Source organism: Mytilus galloprovincialis, chromosome 10 (assembly GCF_965363235.1).
Source record: "Mytilus galloprovincialis chromosome 10, xbMytGall1.hap1.1, whole genome shotgun sequence".
In the NCBI taxonomy this organism is placed as follows: Eukaryota; Metazoa; Mollusca; class Bivalvia; order Mytilida; family Mytilidae; genus Mytilus; species Mytilus galloprovincialis.
Genome location: NC_134847.1, coordinates 63,209,068 through 63,225,582, shown reverse-complemented (window position 1 = coordinate 63,225,582; position 16,515 = coordinate 63,209,068). Strand labels below are relative to the sequence as shown.

The 16,515-nt window shown below is 30.0% G+C and overlaps 1 protein-coding gene across 1 annotated transcript in view; it reads right to left on the bottom strand.

Moving 5' to 3' along the window:
- Nucleotides 1–16,515, bottom strand: part of LOC143048076 (uncharacterized) — a 112,723-nt gene that overhangs the window by 60,918 nt on the left and 35,290 nt on the right. Inside the window, exons 31-49 of the mRNA XM_076221517.1 lie at nucleotides 15,554–15,761; nucleotides 14,962–15,006; nucleotides 12,851–12,937; nucleotides 11,900–12,031; nucleotides 11,105–11,239; nucleotides 10,441–10,665; nucleotides 10,024–10,132; nucleotides 9,077–9,145; nucleotides 7,160–7,356; nucleotides 6,746–6,844; nucleotides 6,409–6,546; nucleotides 5,654–5,880; nucleotides 5,112–5,320; nucleotides 4,563–4,714; nucleotides 3,903–4,110; nucleotides 3,139–3,401; nucleotides 2,649–2,735; nucleotides 2,290–2,397; nucleotides 1,420–1,506 (exon numbers count right to left, since the gene is read on the bottom strand). Of these exons, the coding sequence (XP_076077632.1) occupies nucleotides 1,420–1,506; nucleotides 2,290–2,397; nucleotides 2,649–2,735; nucleotides 3,139–3,401; nucleotides 3,903–4,110; nucleotides 4,563–4,714; nucleotides 5,112–5,320; nucleotides 5,654–5,880; nucleotides 6,409–6,546; nucleotides 6,746–6,844; nucleotides 7,160–7,356; nucleotides 9,077–9,145; nucleotides 10,024–10,132; nucleotides 10,441–10,665; nucleotides 11,105–11,239; nucleotides 11,900–12,031; nucleotides 12,851–12,937; nucleotides 14,962–15,006; nucleotides 15,554–15,761 (2,785 nt within the window). The remainder of the gene's footprint in view (nucleotides 1–1,419; nucleotides 1,507–2,289; nucleotides 2,398–2,648; nucleotides 2,736–3,138; nucleotides 3,402–3,902; nucleotides 4,111–4,562; nucleotides 4,715–5,111; nucleotides 5,321–5,653; nucleotides 5,881–6,408; nucleotides 6,547–6,745; nucleotides 6,845–7,159; nucleotides 7,357–9,076; nucleotides 9,146–10,023; nucleotides 10,133–10,440; nucleotides 10,666–11,104; nucleotides 11,240–11,899; nucleotides 12,032–12,850; nucleotides 12,938–14,961; nucleotides 15,007–15,553; nucleotides 15,762–16,515) is intronic.

Here is a 16,515-nt window from a genome sequence, read left to right as displayed (position 1 = left end):
AAAAACTACCTCGACCAAAAACTTTAGCAGGACAGACGAACGAACGAACAGACGGACGCACAGACTAGAAAACATAATGCCCATAAATGGGGCATAAAAAAGTGTCAACAATGAAAGAACGCATCTAAGAAACACTTGTGTTTTTTTAATGGCTCAAGAGATAAAATACTGTAGATTCATTATTATTTGTGGGGTATTAATTTTTTGTGGGTTTCGTAAACCACAAATTTAAATGTTCAAGGAAGCATAAATTTTCTATAGCCTGTAATGCAGACTCTAGCAACTCCACAAAATCAAACAGTCCTGAATTCAGACAATTATTTACTCCATCCACAAAAATCAATACCCACAAAAATAAATGAAGCCCCAGTATGCTCAACTGTCTTTCTTCAAGCAAAATAAAATCATTACAGATGCTGTGCTTGAAATTCTTTATTTTTATGGAATAGCTGGACTCAAATCTTATCATTTTCACAGGTGTAATTTTGAAATCAACCGTTGTTGGGACTAAATCCAGCTTGTTAAAAAAATCCTGAATAATTGCTTCAACATAAGTATAATGTTTTCCTCTTGAGTGAAAATATATTATTGAATAAATTGATGGGTAATGTTTAAAATAAAATGGATTGCATTTAAAGTCACATTGATTCCTTATTTGGAAAAGAAAATAAACCTTTCAGAGAAAATAGTAAATCCCTAAATCCAGAGCAACAACCAAAAGTTAGCATTAATAAATGATCTTATGTTTAGTCAGACATTATTTAACACAGAATTATAAACAGTAATGATGATAGTGATAAATTGAATAAAAGAAGCTTTAAAAATTTCAAACTATTTGTGTCCAGTCAAACATTTCAATGACTATCTATTAGACTTCTAAAAAGATTGTGAAAAGTGTGATGAAATGTTTACTCCATGTGTAATATGGTGATGTTCCCCAACCTAACACTATAAACATACAATCAAAGTATTAACAAACTAAACATACCTGTATCTGTTTATAAAACATTAAAAAATAGGTTGTTATCTCCAAAATTGAAGGCAAAAGGTAGGGGAATACTGATAGAACTCTACTTTTAAAAAAATCTTCATTTACTCAAGTTAAATTATGTCATGGTTTCAACTTTTTTTGTATGGAACAAAAAGTCAAACAAAGTCTTTTATAATATCTACACTCTAAAACAGTTAATTTTTTAAATAGAACAGAAGTAAAAATGCACTAAAACTACTTGTATCAAAACCTTCACCAAAGTTAAATGTATCTACTTTAATAACCTGTTTTATATTTAGAAATATTTCTATCTGTTTATCACACCAAACCAGAATAGAGTATTTACATAATTATCTATCTACAATGAATTCAAATACATATGTAGTTATTAAACCACCTTAGTGATGGAAATTTTAACATTAACTTACATGTATTTCTTGTGGAGATCTACTCTCTAACCAAGCATCAGCTATAGGCTTCCAGCCAACAACATTATTGCCTAAATATACAATTCCCTGAAATACAAAAAATAACATAATTAATTTTCAATAGTCATATCAACACCCAGTTCAAGTCAAGACAGAGTTTTGGAATTATTCAAAAGACTGGTACCAAGTCAACAATGAGTAGCCATTGTAATTGATTAACCAGATCCAGTATTTGAAGCAGACATTGCTATGTGTCACCTTTTCCTTAGTCAGGGCAAGTTTTTGGTAAATCATTTGTGAGTTGCAAAATTCAAGATAGTTCCTATACAATAATAGACACTAACTGCCAGTAATATTCAACAAGGAAAATATATGTGTGTGTGTTCCTTTTTTTGATTCAGGTACAGTATGTTAAAGTTATCTTATGAGCTAGCATACACTTAATCAAATTAAGATTGTTGGTCAAAAACAAAGAAGCTAGGGTGTATCTATTTAACATTAAGATGGTGTTACCCTGAATATGCAAGTTAATATTTGCCACTTGGCATTAAACTACAATTGATTGACAGAGCATATTTATATTGCCTGAAACTTGATAAATATACCGTACATCCACCCCATGATAAAAACATAAGAATGTGTGGTATGATTGCCAATTAATGAGCCAATCATTTGCAATCTAGCGTAAAATTTACTTGCAAATACTTTTCATGGGAGATCTAAATGTATTAATCCTTTGAGGCTGGTAGCATGTTATACAATGCTCTTAAATTTCAAATATGGTATGGTATATGAGATGACATCGATACTCTTGAGCTACTTTGCTTAATTCTAACGCGAGAATAATTTAATGTATATTATAATACTTACAGATTTAGAAATAGTAGAAGGTGAAGCAGACGACAGGTTGTCTGTTTCAAACACAACAATGATGTTCTCAGACAAAAATAACTTGTCTCCATTCTTCAGATGTATTACCTACAAAGACAAGTCAGTAAACAATTCAACACAGCACTTTTATAAATAAAAATACAAGTCATAACTGGTAAGGTAAGAAAAATTGTTTTTATAGGAACTAATATAGTGTAGATTTAAAATTAATATGTCTAATTTATTAATTCTAAAATTCAACAAAAAACAATCAATATTGCAAATTTAAATTTTAAAAAAATGAAAATTATTTCTTAATCAAAAATAGTTATATTCTACAAATGACTTGTATAACATACCTTTTCTTCACTTAGAACAGAGTTGAAGTTGTCAGACCATCCAGGATTCAATGGTCCATCTAAACATAACCAAGTCGTACTTTGATTCTGAAAAAAATAATGTGCCTGGTCAATTACCATAATCTCAAATATATTAACATTTGATAAAATTGAGAATGGAAATGGGGAATGTGTCAAAGAGACAACAACCCGCCCAAATAAAAAACAACAGCAGAGGGTCACCAACAGGTCTTCAATGTAGCGAGAAATTCCCGCACCAGGATAACTCTTTAAAAATCTGAGAATAAAACAAATCATTTATCTTCATTCACAAAGTTATAAGCAAAGATGATTTATTAATAAAATTCTTATGGTAATTTGGAAAAGGTGATATAAATGATAACAAATTCCTACCAATTTACCATTACAAATTTGACTGCATTTAAAATAATATCTGTTCATCAGTTCATTCACATTCTATAACATACAATGTTTTCTGCATTAAACCTACCCTATTGGCTTTTCTACAGGATGATGTGACTATTCCATCCACCCAGTCATGGTTGTCCTTCAGATAACCAAACATAATGGAGTACTCATCTACAACCATGGGGTTTATTCTGATGATTTTATGTTGTGATTCTGCTGGGTTTGATGTACGACTGATGTGAGACTGACGTGACTGTCCACCTCTGACCTGTGTACTGAGGGCATCAACAAGGGTCTGTATACAGCTTGTCTTACCACTACCAGGTGGTCCAGCAACAATAACTCCTACAAAATATACAAATTGTCTAAAAGTGTATTTCTTCATAAGAAATCCTGCATGAATTAAAATCCTGCTATTTTTTTTTATCATCATTTTTCTTTCTGAAAATTGTTCTTTATGAAAATAACATTTATATAGAAATTAGACAACTATCATGATTAAATGAACAGTTTAAGTTTTATCCTGATATTTGTGGGTATATATTCAAACGTTGATTTGTTTCATTACAGTTGATATGAGGTAAATTGGTTATTCCCTAAACTCTTATTTTGATAAATGAAGAAACTTTTACAGATATGAAACTTTTACAGTTATAGAACATTTTTTGTGATCCTTTAGCTTTAAAACTAATGGAATACACAAATATTGAGAGAAAAAAGCCAAAGCGGCTTACAAAAGAAGCCAAGTCAAGTTATGTATATAAGTCCCATGTGTGTTTTAATTTCCAGAAAATTATCAATTTTGTGCTGTTAGGCTTATAAGCTTAAAACTATTGTTGTACCTACCATGATAAACTTGAGATATTTCGTATAGTTGTTTACATCTACTGATCCAGGGATCATGGGCAGATAACCCTTTATCTACAGCCTTGTGTTTTAAGGCTAGTTCTATATCTATTCCACGAGATCTAGCAGAATGAGTGTTCTTCAACTGTGGGGCGTCTGGTAATCCAGTGAATACATCATCTAGTATATTCTTAAATACTTTGTTGTTCTGTAAATAGAAGTAAAAGTTGTTTAATGACATTTTATGAAAACAAGGCAATTATTCTATATCAGTTTTGACATCAGAAAATAAACCTTGATTGCTTTTGTCAATTATCTTATTTAAAACATTGGATTGTATAAAATTCAAATCTAGTGTAAACAATATTCAATTGTTAAAATAATAAAATACACATTGCAATCTATAAAATTTTGTTATGATTGGAAAACATGTCAATTTTCACTTTTACAATTCCTCTACTAGACACATCAGAACTCTGTAATTCTGAATTTTCAAAACTGGGTTGAAAAAATATAAAAACTAGGCCCAACGAAATCCAGTTTAAAAATTATGCGGAATATATACACAATATACACATATTTACCAAAACATCAACTTATTGATGCAAAGTATTATTCAATTATTTTTTAATTAGCATATTATTCCATGTAATAATTTACCTCATCTGTCATCCTAGGACAGATGACTTCTCTGATGGTCTGACATACTAATGAATGTTCTATCTTAGCAGCCAAGGTCATAGGGTTAGGTGTTCCCATCTTCCTCTGGGTTGCTGTCATTGCACCTCCCATCTTCATTGCACTTGGTGCCACTAAAATGGATAGAAAGAACAATTCTAACTTGTATTTAGCTTTATCATAACAAGAAAAATTAGGACAAAATTAGGTTTACTCAAAATAGTAAACTGTAAGCTGTAATCAATATTAGTTTTTTAGTTAATTGTCTTTTGTAGCTTACAATACAGTATGGAGTGTATGTCTATGGATAGTCTCATTGGCAAAAATACCATATCTCCAATTCTTTTTTTTATCAAATGAAATAATTCATCAGCTTGATTTTAATCTCAAAATATAAAAGTTTTACCGAAGAGGTATATAAAAATATAAATAAAAAAAAAAAATGAGGTAAATGTGCATAGCGACAACAACAACCCAACAATACAAATGACATAAAGACATTTATTTATCAAAGTACAACAAAGCACTTACATGTAACACTCATTTGTTGATTCATTGGGTTTCCTTTAATCTGTGTCACATTATCTGAAGCTTGACTCTCTGATCGTGATGTTTCTTCACGTCTGGCATCAATCCTGTCTTGGTACTTATCATCCTTGACCAGTCTCTTCTTAATAGCAGCTCTCTTCAGTACACCGGCCCATGTAGCTATACCAAACAGGTGGTGAACGTCTGGTGGCCTATACATACAACACAAATACATATAGAGTTTTTCAAGGTACAAATCAATTTGTTGGAGCTGGTATTTAACTTAAACTAAAATCATTTAAAGTTACCTTTCCTTAGATCTGTAGAGTTTCAACTGAATCATTAAAAGTGCAACAACTTAAAATCTAAAATAAATCTTTATAAAAAATAATCATAATTGGCCATATACGAACATTTTTAAAACATTAAATAATCATGAATGCTTGTTTTTTTGTATATATCAAGATGTATAATCTATCATGTGAAAAAGTCAGCCAATTTAAATTTCTGAGTTTATAGTATTTGCTGATGTTAATTGTGCTTACAGTTGATTAATAGTTAGATCTGACAGGGTCTTTAGCCTAACTCCAAGTATGTTTGGTACTTTGAATCCATGTGAAGCACATTTTGCCTTCAACACTAAACAGTAATCTGGTTTGACTAGAGATACAGTTCTAAAGATGGCTGACACATAGTTTGGCATTCTACAATCTGGATGTCTAACACTGGCATTAGACGTCATGTGTAGAGCTAGACCTTTCTTCAGGTTTATCTGGAGAGAAAAACAACAAGTGAAATAGTAATTTTCAATTTCTTTAAATTCACTTTTAAAGGAACCTTGTTTTACAGTGTTTTATATTTCAATCATTTCTAATACATTTTGCCTTCAACAATTTTTGATAGAAATAATTTCCGAATAAACTCAATGACATCATAATTTCGTTACACCAAAAAAATAGCAGGTAATTATCTCTTTATAATGAATATAGATAAATAATAAATAATAAATAATGAGTTGGTCAGATGCTGTTTGTGTTGTTTTAGCTACTGTGGATTCATTAATATTCGTTGGATACCAGTTTTTGTTGATTTCGTTGGTTAAATGTTCAACGAATTGTATATTTTCAATTGCTTGTATACAGATTTTGGCAAAACCATGAAATTAAATATTCAAGATAGTGTTAGTTTACCTCAATCCAAGAAAATTGGTACCCATGAAGAAATAAATGAATCTGCAGTATTCTGCTTGCTTTTGTGCATGATCAAGTTTTTCAAATTTATTTAGATTTCACAAGCTTACTTCTTGTCCATTGCTCAATGCAGCATAACTGTGTCTTGATTTGAGGGCAGACAATACAGATGTAACAAAATCCAGTACAATAGACATGGACAAGTTATTCAGGTTCTGTGATTCATCAAAACAAGCCCAGCATCCATCCTGAAAAACACAACTACATTGTTATTGTTAAGACTTTAATATCAAACAATTAGAAATCTATCTGCTAACAACATCTGAATGATATGCCCTTCGTCTTGTGTTTGAAGTTTTATGTAATAATCATAAATAGTTTCTGAGATACGTCACGACATGTAACCCCCACCCCCCCTTTAGGACAGGAAAATATATGTATTCTTACCATAGCAGTTCCTTGTACAATCTTTCCCATACCACTGGTATCACTCTCTGGTGAACATTGTACTAACATCAGAAATTTACCAAAAAGGTTGGCAAGTCCCTGAAAATAAATATCAAACAAACTACTTAAAACTCTAAATAAGTAATATTCTCATTGTTAATTCAAATCTGACCCCAAAAGGTGACATAAAGGAATCTGTGACAAAAAAATTCTAAACAGTAATTAAGAATAACAGAATAATTTTTAATTTTTTGTGTCAAAAACCTACAAAAAATTATTTCAATATTTTGCTTCATTCTAACATAAATATAATGCATACATTGAGATACCTAAATAGATATGCAAATACTTAATTTGTCCTTTAACATGTTAGCTTTAGTCCTCAATATGGGCTTCAGTATATCATATACTAACTTTTACAGTTTCTGTCTTGCCAACACCACCAGGGCCAACAATATGACTGCCCTGTACATTGTTAAGGGCCTGTGACATTGTCAGAAAGCATCTCTCTGTGACCGGTGTAAGGGCCACGCCAGGTTCTGCACCATAGAATTCATTACAGTAATGATAAGATGAATCCAGAATCCAGATCAATGGTTCATATTCCTCTTCTGTAATGGGTAATATATATGTTTTACATTTTGTTCATTTTTTTCTACAAAATTTGATCTCTCTCTTCTGAACTCTAAAAGTTTCATATGACAGGAAAAATTATGGCTTTTCAAGCTGAACACACACAACAATGAAAATAGGTAAAATGAAGTAAAATATCATGATAATACACAATAAAAAGATTTGTTCAGTGAACAATAAAATCACAAACAAAATATACAGTAATTCAATAGTTTCTTTATGTTGAAAATAGGTTTATCATTTATATCTCAAGAAATCTTATGTTTCTTCTTTGTTTATAATTTTTTTTTTTTATTTAATAATGCAATGAAAAAGTAGGGAGTAGGAAATAAAAACAAAAAAGGAATATATGGGTAAAAATGGACTTATATAAAAGTTAAGTGTTTTGGGTGCCAAGGAGCCTTATTTACTCATCTGGAAGAAAAAAGGATGTCTTAATTGATATCTATGCAGAAATCAGAATCAAAATGTAATCACAAAATATTCGAAGAGAATATGTATACACATTTTGAAGATTTCTGTAGCTACTGTGATTTCAAGATCAAAATGTATTTTACAAATAACTGCATTTTAGATTTATGTTCATTTTTATAGTCTGGATATCCTTGTGATCAATCATGTTCAGTTTTTGAAACAAGTGAAGTAATTTTACAGAAGATCTTTGAAAAAAGTTTACAGACAACAAACACCTAGTGTAAACAAATGCTAAAACTGGTCTCTGTCTGACCAGATGAGCTAAAAATCTGTACATTCAAGATGTGAAAAATAAAGCTGTACTGTGTATTAAAGCTAGAAGTTGAAGTATATGTAATAAGAAAGAGGTGTAAAAAATCTGCATTTAAAAATCTGATCATAAAATACATGATCAAAATATAGTGCATTTAAAATTTGAAAATCACAATGTGAAATAGAAGAACATTTGCTTCATTTAAAATTTGTAAATAGAAACCGTTCAAAATCTAAAAATAGAAGAAAAAAAATACAATCTTATTTGGAGATTAAAAATCTAATTTCCTATAAGTGCTGAAATTAGGATTTAATCCAAAACAAGAATGTGTCCACAGTACACGGATGCCCCACTCGCACTATCATTTTCTATGTTTAGTGGACCGTGAAATTGGAATAAATTCTCTAATTTGGCATTAAAATTAGAATGATCTTATCAAAGGGAACATGTATACTAAGTTTCAAGTTGATTGGACTTCTACTTTATTAAAAACTATCTTGACCAAAAACTTTAACCTGAAATTTGCACTATCATTTTCTATGTTCAGTGAACCGTAAAATTGGGGTCAAAACTCTAATTTGGCATTTAAATTAGAAAGATCATATCATAGGGCACATGTATACTAAATTTCAAGTTGATTGGACTTCAACTTCATCAAAAACTACCTTGACCAAAAACTTTAACCTGAAGCGGGACAGACGGACGGACAAACAAACAGACGGACGGACGAACGGACGCACAGACCAGAAAACATAATGCCCCTCTACTATCGTAGGTGGGGCATAAAAAAGTAAATGAGTTGCAGAAAGCAAAAAATACATTTGCAGCTGTGCAGTGTCTGCAGAAAACAGTACATAACTGAAAATCCATCATACTGCAATGATTCTATAAATATTACATTTATCAACAAACTACCAAGCAGAATTAAAAAAAAAATGTACAATTCCAACCACCTAGTGTGGAATTCTTACGTATATGTAAATCTGTCAAACTTGTTTGACTAGCGGTATCCTCTCCCATAAGATCATCAGCCTCAGCCACTAGAAGTCAATGTTAATTAGAATAGTAATGTGAACTACTACTACTTATGTGATCTTATCATCATGCAAATATTAAATATTTCTATAAATAATCAAAGTACTTCCCAAAAAAAAGCAAGCAGTAATATCTTAATAATACCAATATTGAATCAGGAAGAGAGTTGCCACACAAACACGTTCAACCCTATTACTTTCAGTGTGTGCCAACCTGCAACTCAGTGCGTATCTTTTGTTGCTATATTTGTTTTTTTTTCGATTATGTTTGAACTTAAATCAGGCTGTTTAAATTTTCTTGTTTATTTAACATTTGTCATCTCCAGCTTTTTAGAACATGCTATTAGGTATTGATTTTGCTCTGGTTGCTACCTTCATAGTCATTTTAGTTTTTGGTGAAAAAATTTCACATTGGCAATCATCTTCATATCTTTATTTTGCTTGAAGTTTTTACAATGATGTAAATATCTCTCCAGAAAAATCCTATATTATTCATTGTGCATCTACCTCAAACTGGCAACTCATGTATTTCACAGCCTTTGACTCTTTTATCAAAATTCTTACAATCAGAATTGATCTTTCATTAGAATGACATGTTCATGAACAGAAAATGTTTTGGTGAAAAGAGCAGCTATGACACAAAATAACAGAATATGTGAACACATTTTCAATATTTTAACCATCGCAAGCATATAGATTATTCTTAATGCCAGTCATCTCATGCAATAGTATTTTTTTGTGTTTTATAGTTATAAGCATTTTTGCCCAGATGTTTTGTCCATGCAATAAAGATCTACTGTGAAAAGATCATTATATATGCATATATTTCTAGCATTAGTATATATAACTATGTGAGCATGACAATAAATAAATAATCAACCTACCGACAGGGTGATAATAACACCTCACACTCCTCCTCCATTCAAAATCCGTTGATTCTCGTAACTTTCTATTGCACATATTCTCTAAAACATCTCGTAAATACAGGGATTGCTGCAAAAAATACATCCATATAGATATTATATTGTATTGATAAATTAAAAAACTGCATCTGTTCTGTATAAATATTCCTATATCACTAGTGAATTGCAATTAGTTATTTTTTAAAACCAAACTAGCCAGGTTGAAAACATATTCAAAACATTGTATTGTCAGAAGACATTAACACAGCAATGGTTTCAAAGGTCCAAATAAAAAAAAAATATGTGAAATTAACTAAATCTATGGTACAACCTTTAGACCTTTAAAAGCTGACTAAAACAACATGCAACTGTTATTCACTCATTTTAGAAGGAACTTACAGCGACCATACACTCCAGTCTAGATTTATGTACAGGTAACATTGGTTCCTCAATGGTCCTCCAGGCTCCTCTCATCAGCACTGATGTCAGTTTAGAGGTATGAATGGAATATCGTTTCAGGGCACCTTGTAGAGCTTTACGATCATACTTGATTTCAGAAATTCCAATCTCACATTCTTTGGTCCAGAAATACAACATTCCAATCTTACATACTTGTGCTGGATACTATAAAATCAAAAATATAAACATAAATTTAACACAAATTATTTACTGGTACATTTTTATTATAATATAGGTTTCTAAAATAACAAGTAATGTTTAAAGAAAAAAAACGTTAAATATAGATTTTTTACTGAAAAACAAAAACTGTCAACTTACTTATCGTTGTTAATACTTTATTTTACACCTAACCCTTGGGAACCAAATTCCTGACAATTTAGTTTCACAATTTAAAAGGAATTCTCAGAGCTTAACTAATTCATGACGATTTATATTCAATTAATTATTCCAATTGTGAATGTAACTGAAATAAATAACTTGCAAAAATTGTTTTGTTTACAGTACTTTAACAATTGATACATCTTTATCAGCAAGAAAGTACACAGTTTTACAATCTATTTACTTAAAGAAAAATTTCAAAATATTATAATTTAAGACAACTGACCTTTGATGCCCATTCATCCATGACCACCCCTTGATTACAGTCCTGTATTATATTGTTATTCATCTCTTTGATAGTCTTGGCAGCTGATTCACTTAATCCCAGAAGCCATACTTCTACACCATCAGCTAGTTTCACCTAAAATTCAAATAAATATCATAATTTCAATTTCAAATTACTACGGGGTTTAGACTCCCTAAATAGAGGCAGACCTAAATTAAATACTGTGCATTTACCATTATTCATTGGATACCAATTTTTCACGGATTTCATGGATACTGAGTAACCATCAATTCAAATATTCAACGAATTACAAATTTCAACTTTCCTCAATCCCCAAAAATTGGAACCCACAAAAATAAATGAATCCTAAGTAATGAAAAAGTATTTCATTCTTTTATTTGAACTCTATTTATCTTTTCAACACTAAATGAGGCAAAATAAAAAAAAACAAGAATGTGTCCCCAGTACACGAATGCCCCACTCGCACTATCATTTTCTATGTTCAGTGGACCGTGAAATTGGGGTAAACCCTCTAATTTGGCATTAAAATTAGAAAGATCATATCATAGGTAACATGTATACTAAGTTTGAAGTCGATTGGACTTCAACTTCATCAAAAACTACCTTGACCAAAAACTTTAACCTGAAGCGGGACAGACGGACGAACGGACGAACGAACGAACGAACAGACGGACGGACGCACAGACCAGAAAACATAATGCCCCTCTACTATCGTAGGTGGGGCATAAATATGGAAAAGTCATCTTTGGGACTAACAAGAACTAAGATACCAACCTTATCTTTTAGTGCAATAGTTTCTCCCTCAGAACTTGATATGGCTGTAGCCTCATACAGTATAATGTCTTCTATGATACCTTCTGAAGGTAGATAGGAAGGACCATGCTGCATAACACTCGGATTTAAACTCTGAAAATTTTAAATAAATCCATTTTTAATTTAATTTGAAATAATGTGAACATTTTACAAATTATATTTCTAAAATTAATATGGTTTACTCTTTATTACATTATATGACAGACTTTGAATAAATTTCATATGAGAATAATGTTTGTATTTTATTTTAAAAGTTTAACAATTGTATAATATTATTAGTTATCAATAATTAAAAAGTTTCTTTCTTCTATATTAAAGTCAGGGGAATCCACAAACTACATTTTTCAATATTTTGGCATGCTTCTAAAACTTAGCATAAAATCTGTTTTTGTAAGAATTTCAAGCTTCATATGGACAAAGGTTTTCATAGGCTAAATGACAATACCTCTTTAAAAAATCAATGATAATAATTTTTGCCATTTTTACGCAAACATTAGAAAAATTTAAAGCTAACTCATAGATTTCCCAGGCTTATACAAGTACTATATATGAAAATGTAGTCTGAAAACCCTATCTTAAGTTACAAACAGTAAGGAAATGATAACAAAAAAAAATAATACAAAAATTGCATAACGGAAACAAACATGCAGTTTTTTTTCAATATTGTGTTTATAGCTGGAAAGGAAGTATTTTTTTGTCTTGAACAAGGTTGGAGTGAATATGGTGCATTTCTGATACAGAAAATGTACTTTTTTTATACAGGCCAACTAATACTTAATGGAAGGAAAAATGAAAAGTATTCCCTTGCATAAAACAAAAAAGAATATAACAAAATACATTGCACAAAAAACTTTGCAATCAACAACAAAGAGAACAAATAATAAAACTTTTGAGAATTGTGTAGTATAATACCGAGACATTCCAAATACTTTTCTTAGAAGTCGTACTAGAACTTCCAAGATTATAAACTTTGCTGTTTCTTGATTTCTTATTCTTACTCTGCTTAAAAAAATAAAATTTGTAAATTGTAACATCTTTACTCAAATGTACAATGGAATATGTTTATCCTATTATGTCTATATGTTTTGTTCACACATTGTTATCAATATGATGGAATCTTATACAACTGTAATACAAGTGAGAGGTTTCTTTCTGTTTTGAATTTTCCTTATAAGTTTTTACTTTGTCAAATTTTATTCAATCAGGGGTTTTCTACAAAACTTACAAAACTCAATTTTTGTAACAACAACAACTTTTTTATGCTGTTTTTATTGTAAAACATACAAATGAAACAATTCTTATTTTCTACAAATTTTCCATATGTATCTTTTTTTAACCATTCAAAGATGTCAATATTTCTAAAAATAAAACCTATGTTCAAGATGTTGTATAATTATATGATAGTACTTTTATTTTTTGTAATATAGATCAAATCTCATCATAACCTTTAAATCATTCTAAACATGCATGAAATATTTGCCATACTCTGGACATTTAACAACCAACATACAAACAATCCTTTCATTAAACAGTGTACAAATTAGACCATAAAAATAAACAAAATTTAGGCAAAGTTGGCTTTAGATGAATTTGGCTATTTATTTTAGGTATTTTTGACATATAGCTCTTCAACGATTTTTGGTACTTATACATCTTCAGATTTCAAATGTTTGGCTTTGAGCATTCCTGATGGAGGTAAATCCAGAAAAGCCCTTCGGACGCAATAAATCATAAAACGTGTTGTTTTCCATTTTTTACATTCACTGTATTCTTCGTTCATACTGCTTATGAATGCAGCACCAGAATAATTGTGAATTTGATTTTCAGATCCTTCAGCTAAGTGTTGCTTTTTCATGTAGCAAAAAAGCAAAAGCCATCATTCATCAAATTCAAAACATCTCAATTCAGAATCAAATTTAAGCAAAGAATACAAAAAAAAGTATGTATAAAAGCTTAAGAATATTACTTGTAATACTGAACATGTTAATTACAAAGTTTATTAGTTTTTCTTTGAAAAATATTACAGGGTTGATATTTCAGAAAAATATATTGCATGTCACAAAAAGTAAATATATTCTTGCAATCTCATCTATTTCAATGTCCTGTTTCATGTATTCTATTATCGATCCTTTGACCTCATGCACTGAACAAGTTTTTGTTCTAACTAACTATGAATTGTACCATCTAAAATGAAGACAACCTAAAGCTCTATTTCCTTCAAAGCTTAAGTCAATCATAATATCATACATCATTGGCAATGTAATTCAATTGGGGTAATGACCTCTTTACATGCAAAAGTTGCAGTTATTTTTATAAAATATTTTATATATGATTAAATGTAATCTTCAAAGTTGATTGTGCCTTAAATCTTTTTTCTATTGTGTGTGTAATATTGTTGCTTTAAGTCTAGAGGTCTGAAGTTACTCTAACCTGTAAATTTTGTTAAGTTTTATTCTTATACTGTGAAGCCTTGTTATAATTTTGTGGAGTTACATATAAAAGTAAAGCTCCTGTCTTCATATTTCCATTAATACGTTTAGACATTGTACTCTGTAAATCGTTTTAAAGAAGGATGTAAAAGATCTGTAATTATTCAGTAATTCGTTAAAAGAATGCCAAAAAACAGGTTACTTTTTTGTAGGTTTAGGCCAATTTATTAATGTGCTAGCATCTAACTTTTCTTTTTTCTTACACAGCAATCAAACAATGTGCATGCATTTTGTTATTTTAACACTTTATATACCCTTAATCCCTGAAAACAATAAAATAAATATATTCATTTAATTGTGCAATAATGATTTTTTTTTCAACCTTGAAATCTGTGCGCATCACCACGACTACAATTTTGTCAAATCATGCAATTTTTTTTTCAAATACAACATTCACATGTATAATTCTGGTACAACCAGCAAAAACCATTTTGATGACAAACATTCATTTTATCACATGTGCATATAGTTCCATATATCATCAATACAAACTGATAACAAAAAGTAATAAAATTGAATACAACATCTCTATACCTTCTTGGTTTCTGAGGTGGTTGGAGCAGAAACTTCATCCTTGCTCTAATTATAAACATCATTAAAAAAATCAAAAGATTTTTACTATCTCTCACAATATTCAAATAGCATTCTTTTACTTTAGTCATTGCATAATGTTAGTAATAAAATACTTTTTCTCAAATATTCCAAACAAACCCTTTCAGTCACAAAAAACCAAACAATGACAAATATTGTCCTAAAAAGCTCAAGAATGCCACATTTTTAAAATGATTTAATTTCTAACACTTGACATAGAAAGTTTACAGCTGACATTTAAAGATTAGTAAAGTTTTCTACAAAGGAGAACAAGAAATGAGGAAGACTGAGTCTCATTATACTCCATTACACTTTTATTCTGCTATGGTAACCATATCTATTAGTCACAACCTATTTCAGACATGATAGAAATATTTTTTTATTGATTTGTATAAATACTTCATAACCTTAATACTACATATTAAAACAAAATATTAATATGGCGTCCTCATTTCATTTCTCTTTGAAATTAGAATAACATTCTACTTTTAATCTCTTTTACTTCTTCATGGATTTAAATACTGAATAAACTTACATAATGTTCTGTAAGTCTCTTATCTATCTTTGGCGGTGTGGTGCTCCTAAGACTAGGAGACAACATAGATTTACCACCAGCTCGAGAACTTGTACTGGTCCTGTGTCCATCAGTACCTTTGCCAAATCCTATTTCATCAGTTGGTAGCTCATCCTCAGGTGGGTTGGCTTCCTCTAATTTGACATCTGATATTGAACTGAACAGTGATCTGTTGAAAATAGAGACGTTTTCAATAATGTGAAATTTTCAAAACATAATTATTGCGAACCCTATCACAGTTTTCCATAGATTCACCTGCAAGTTACCTGTCCATTTAAACTTTTGTAAGTTCTATTGTCCCATTGAACAAATACAACAGGTATTGTTCTCTGTATAGTTTATTTGATGGGACCTTTAAATTTCTTCCAAGAGAAATCTACCACTCATTGATTAATTTGCCTGACCAAAAAAATATCTTCTTTGTTCACTGAAATACATGTATATAAACTCACATAAACTGCCTGTGATACAGTATTTATTCATTATCAATAATATATTTTCAATCTGTTCAATATAATCACTGATTTAATTATAAAAAGTTTATTTCTGATTTTTTTTACTACTGCATGCATTTATGTTTCAAAGAATTTGCATGTTTTTTGTGGTTGTTTAGTTATAAAGAATACATTTATGAAGACCTTTATTTAAACATTATCATTTCAAGTTTTTATTTATGAACGGACTAAAAAAAAGCAAATTCTAATAGGTAAAATGTTGAAATTTGATCAGAAATCAACTTTTAATTTTTAAATCAGTGTTTATATCAAATAAATTGAAAATGTGTTATTGATTGAATAAATACAACATCATATGCAGTTTCATAATTACTTATTTGTACATGTATTTCCATCATTGACAGTTCAATTTTTTGTTCAGGTAAATTAATCAGTGAGTGATAGATTTCTCTTGTAAGAAATTTAAAG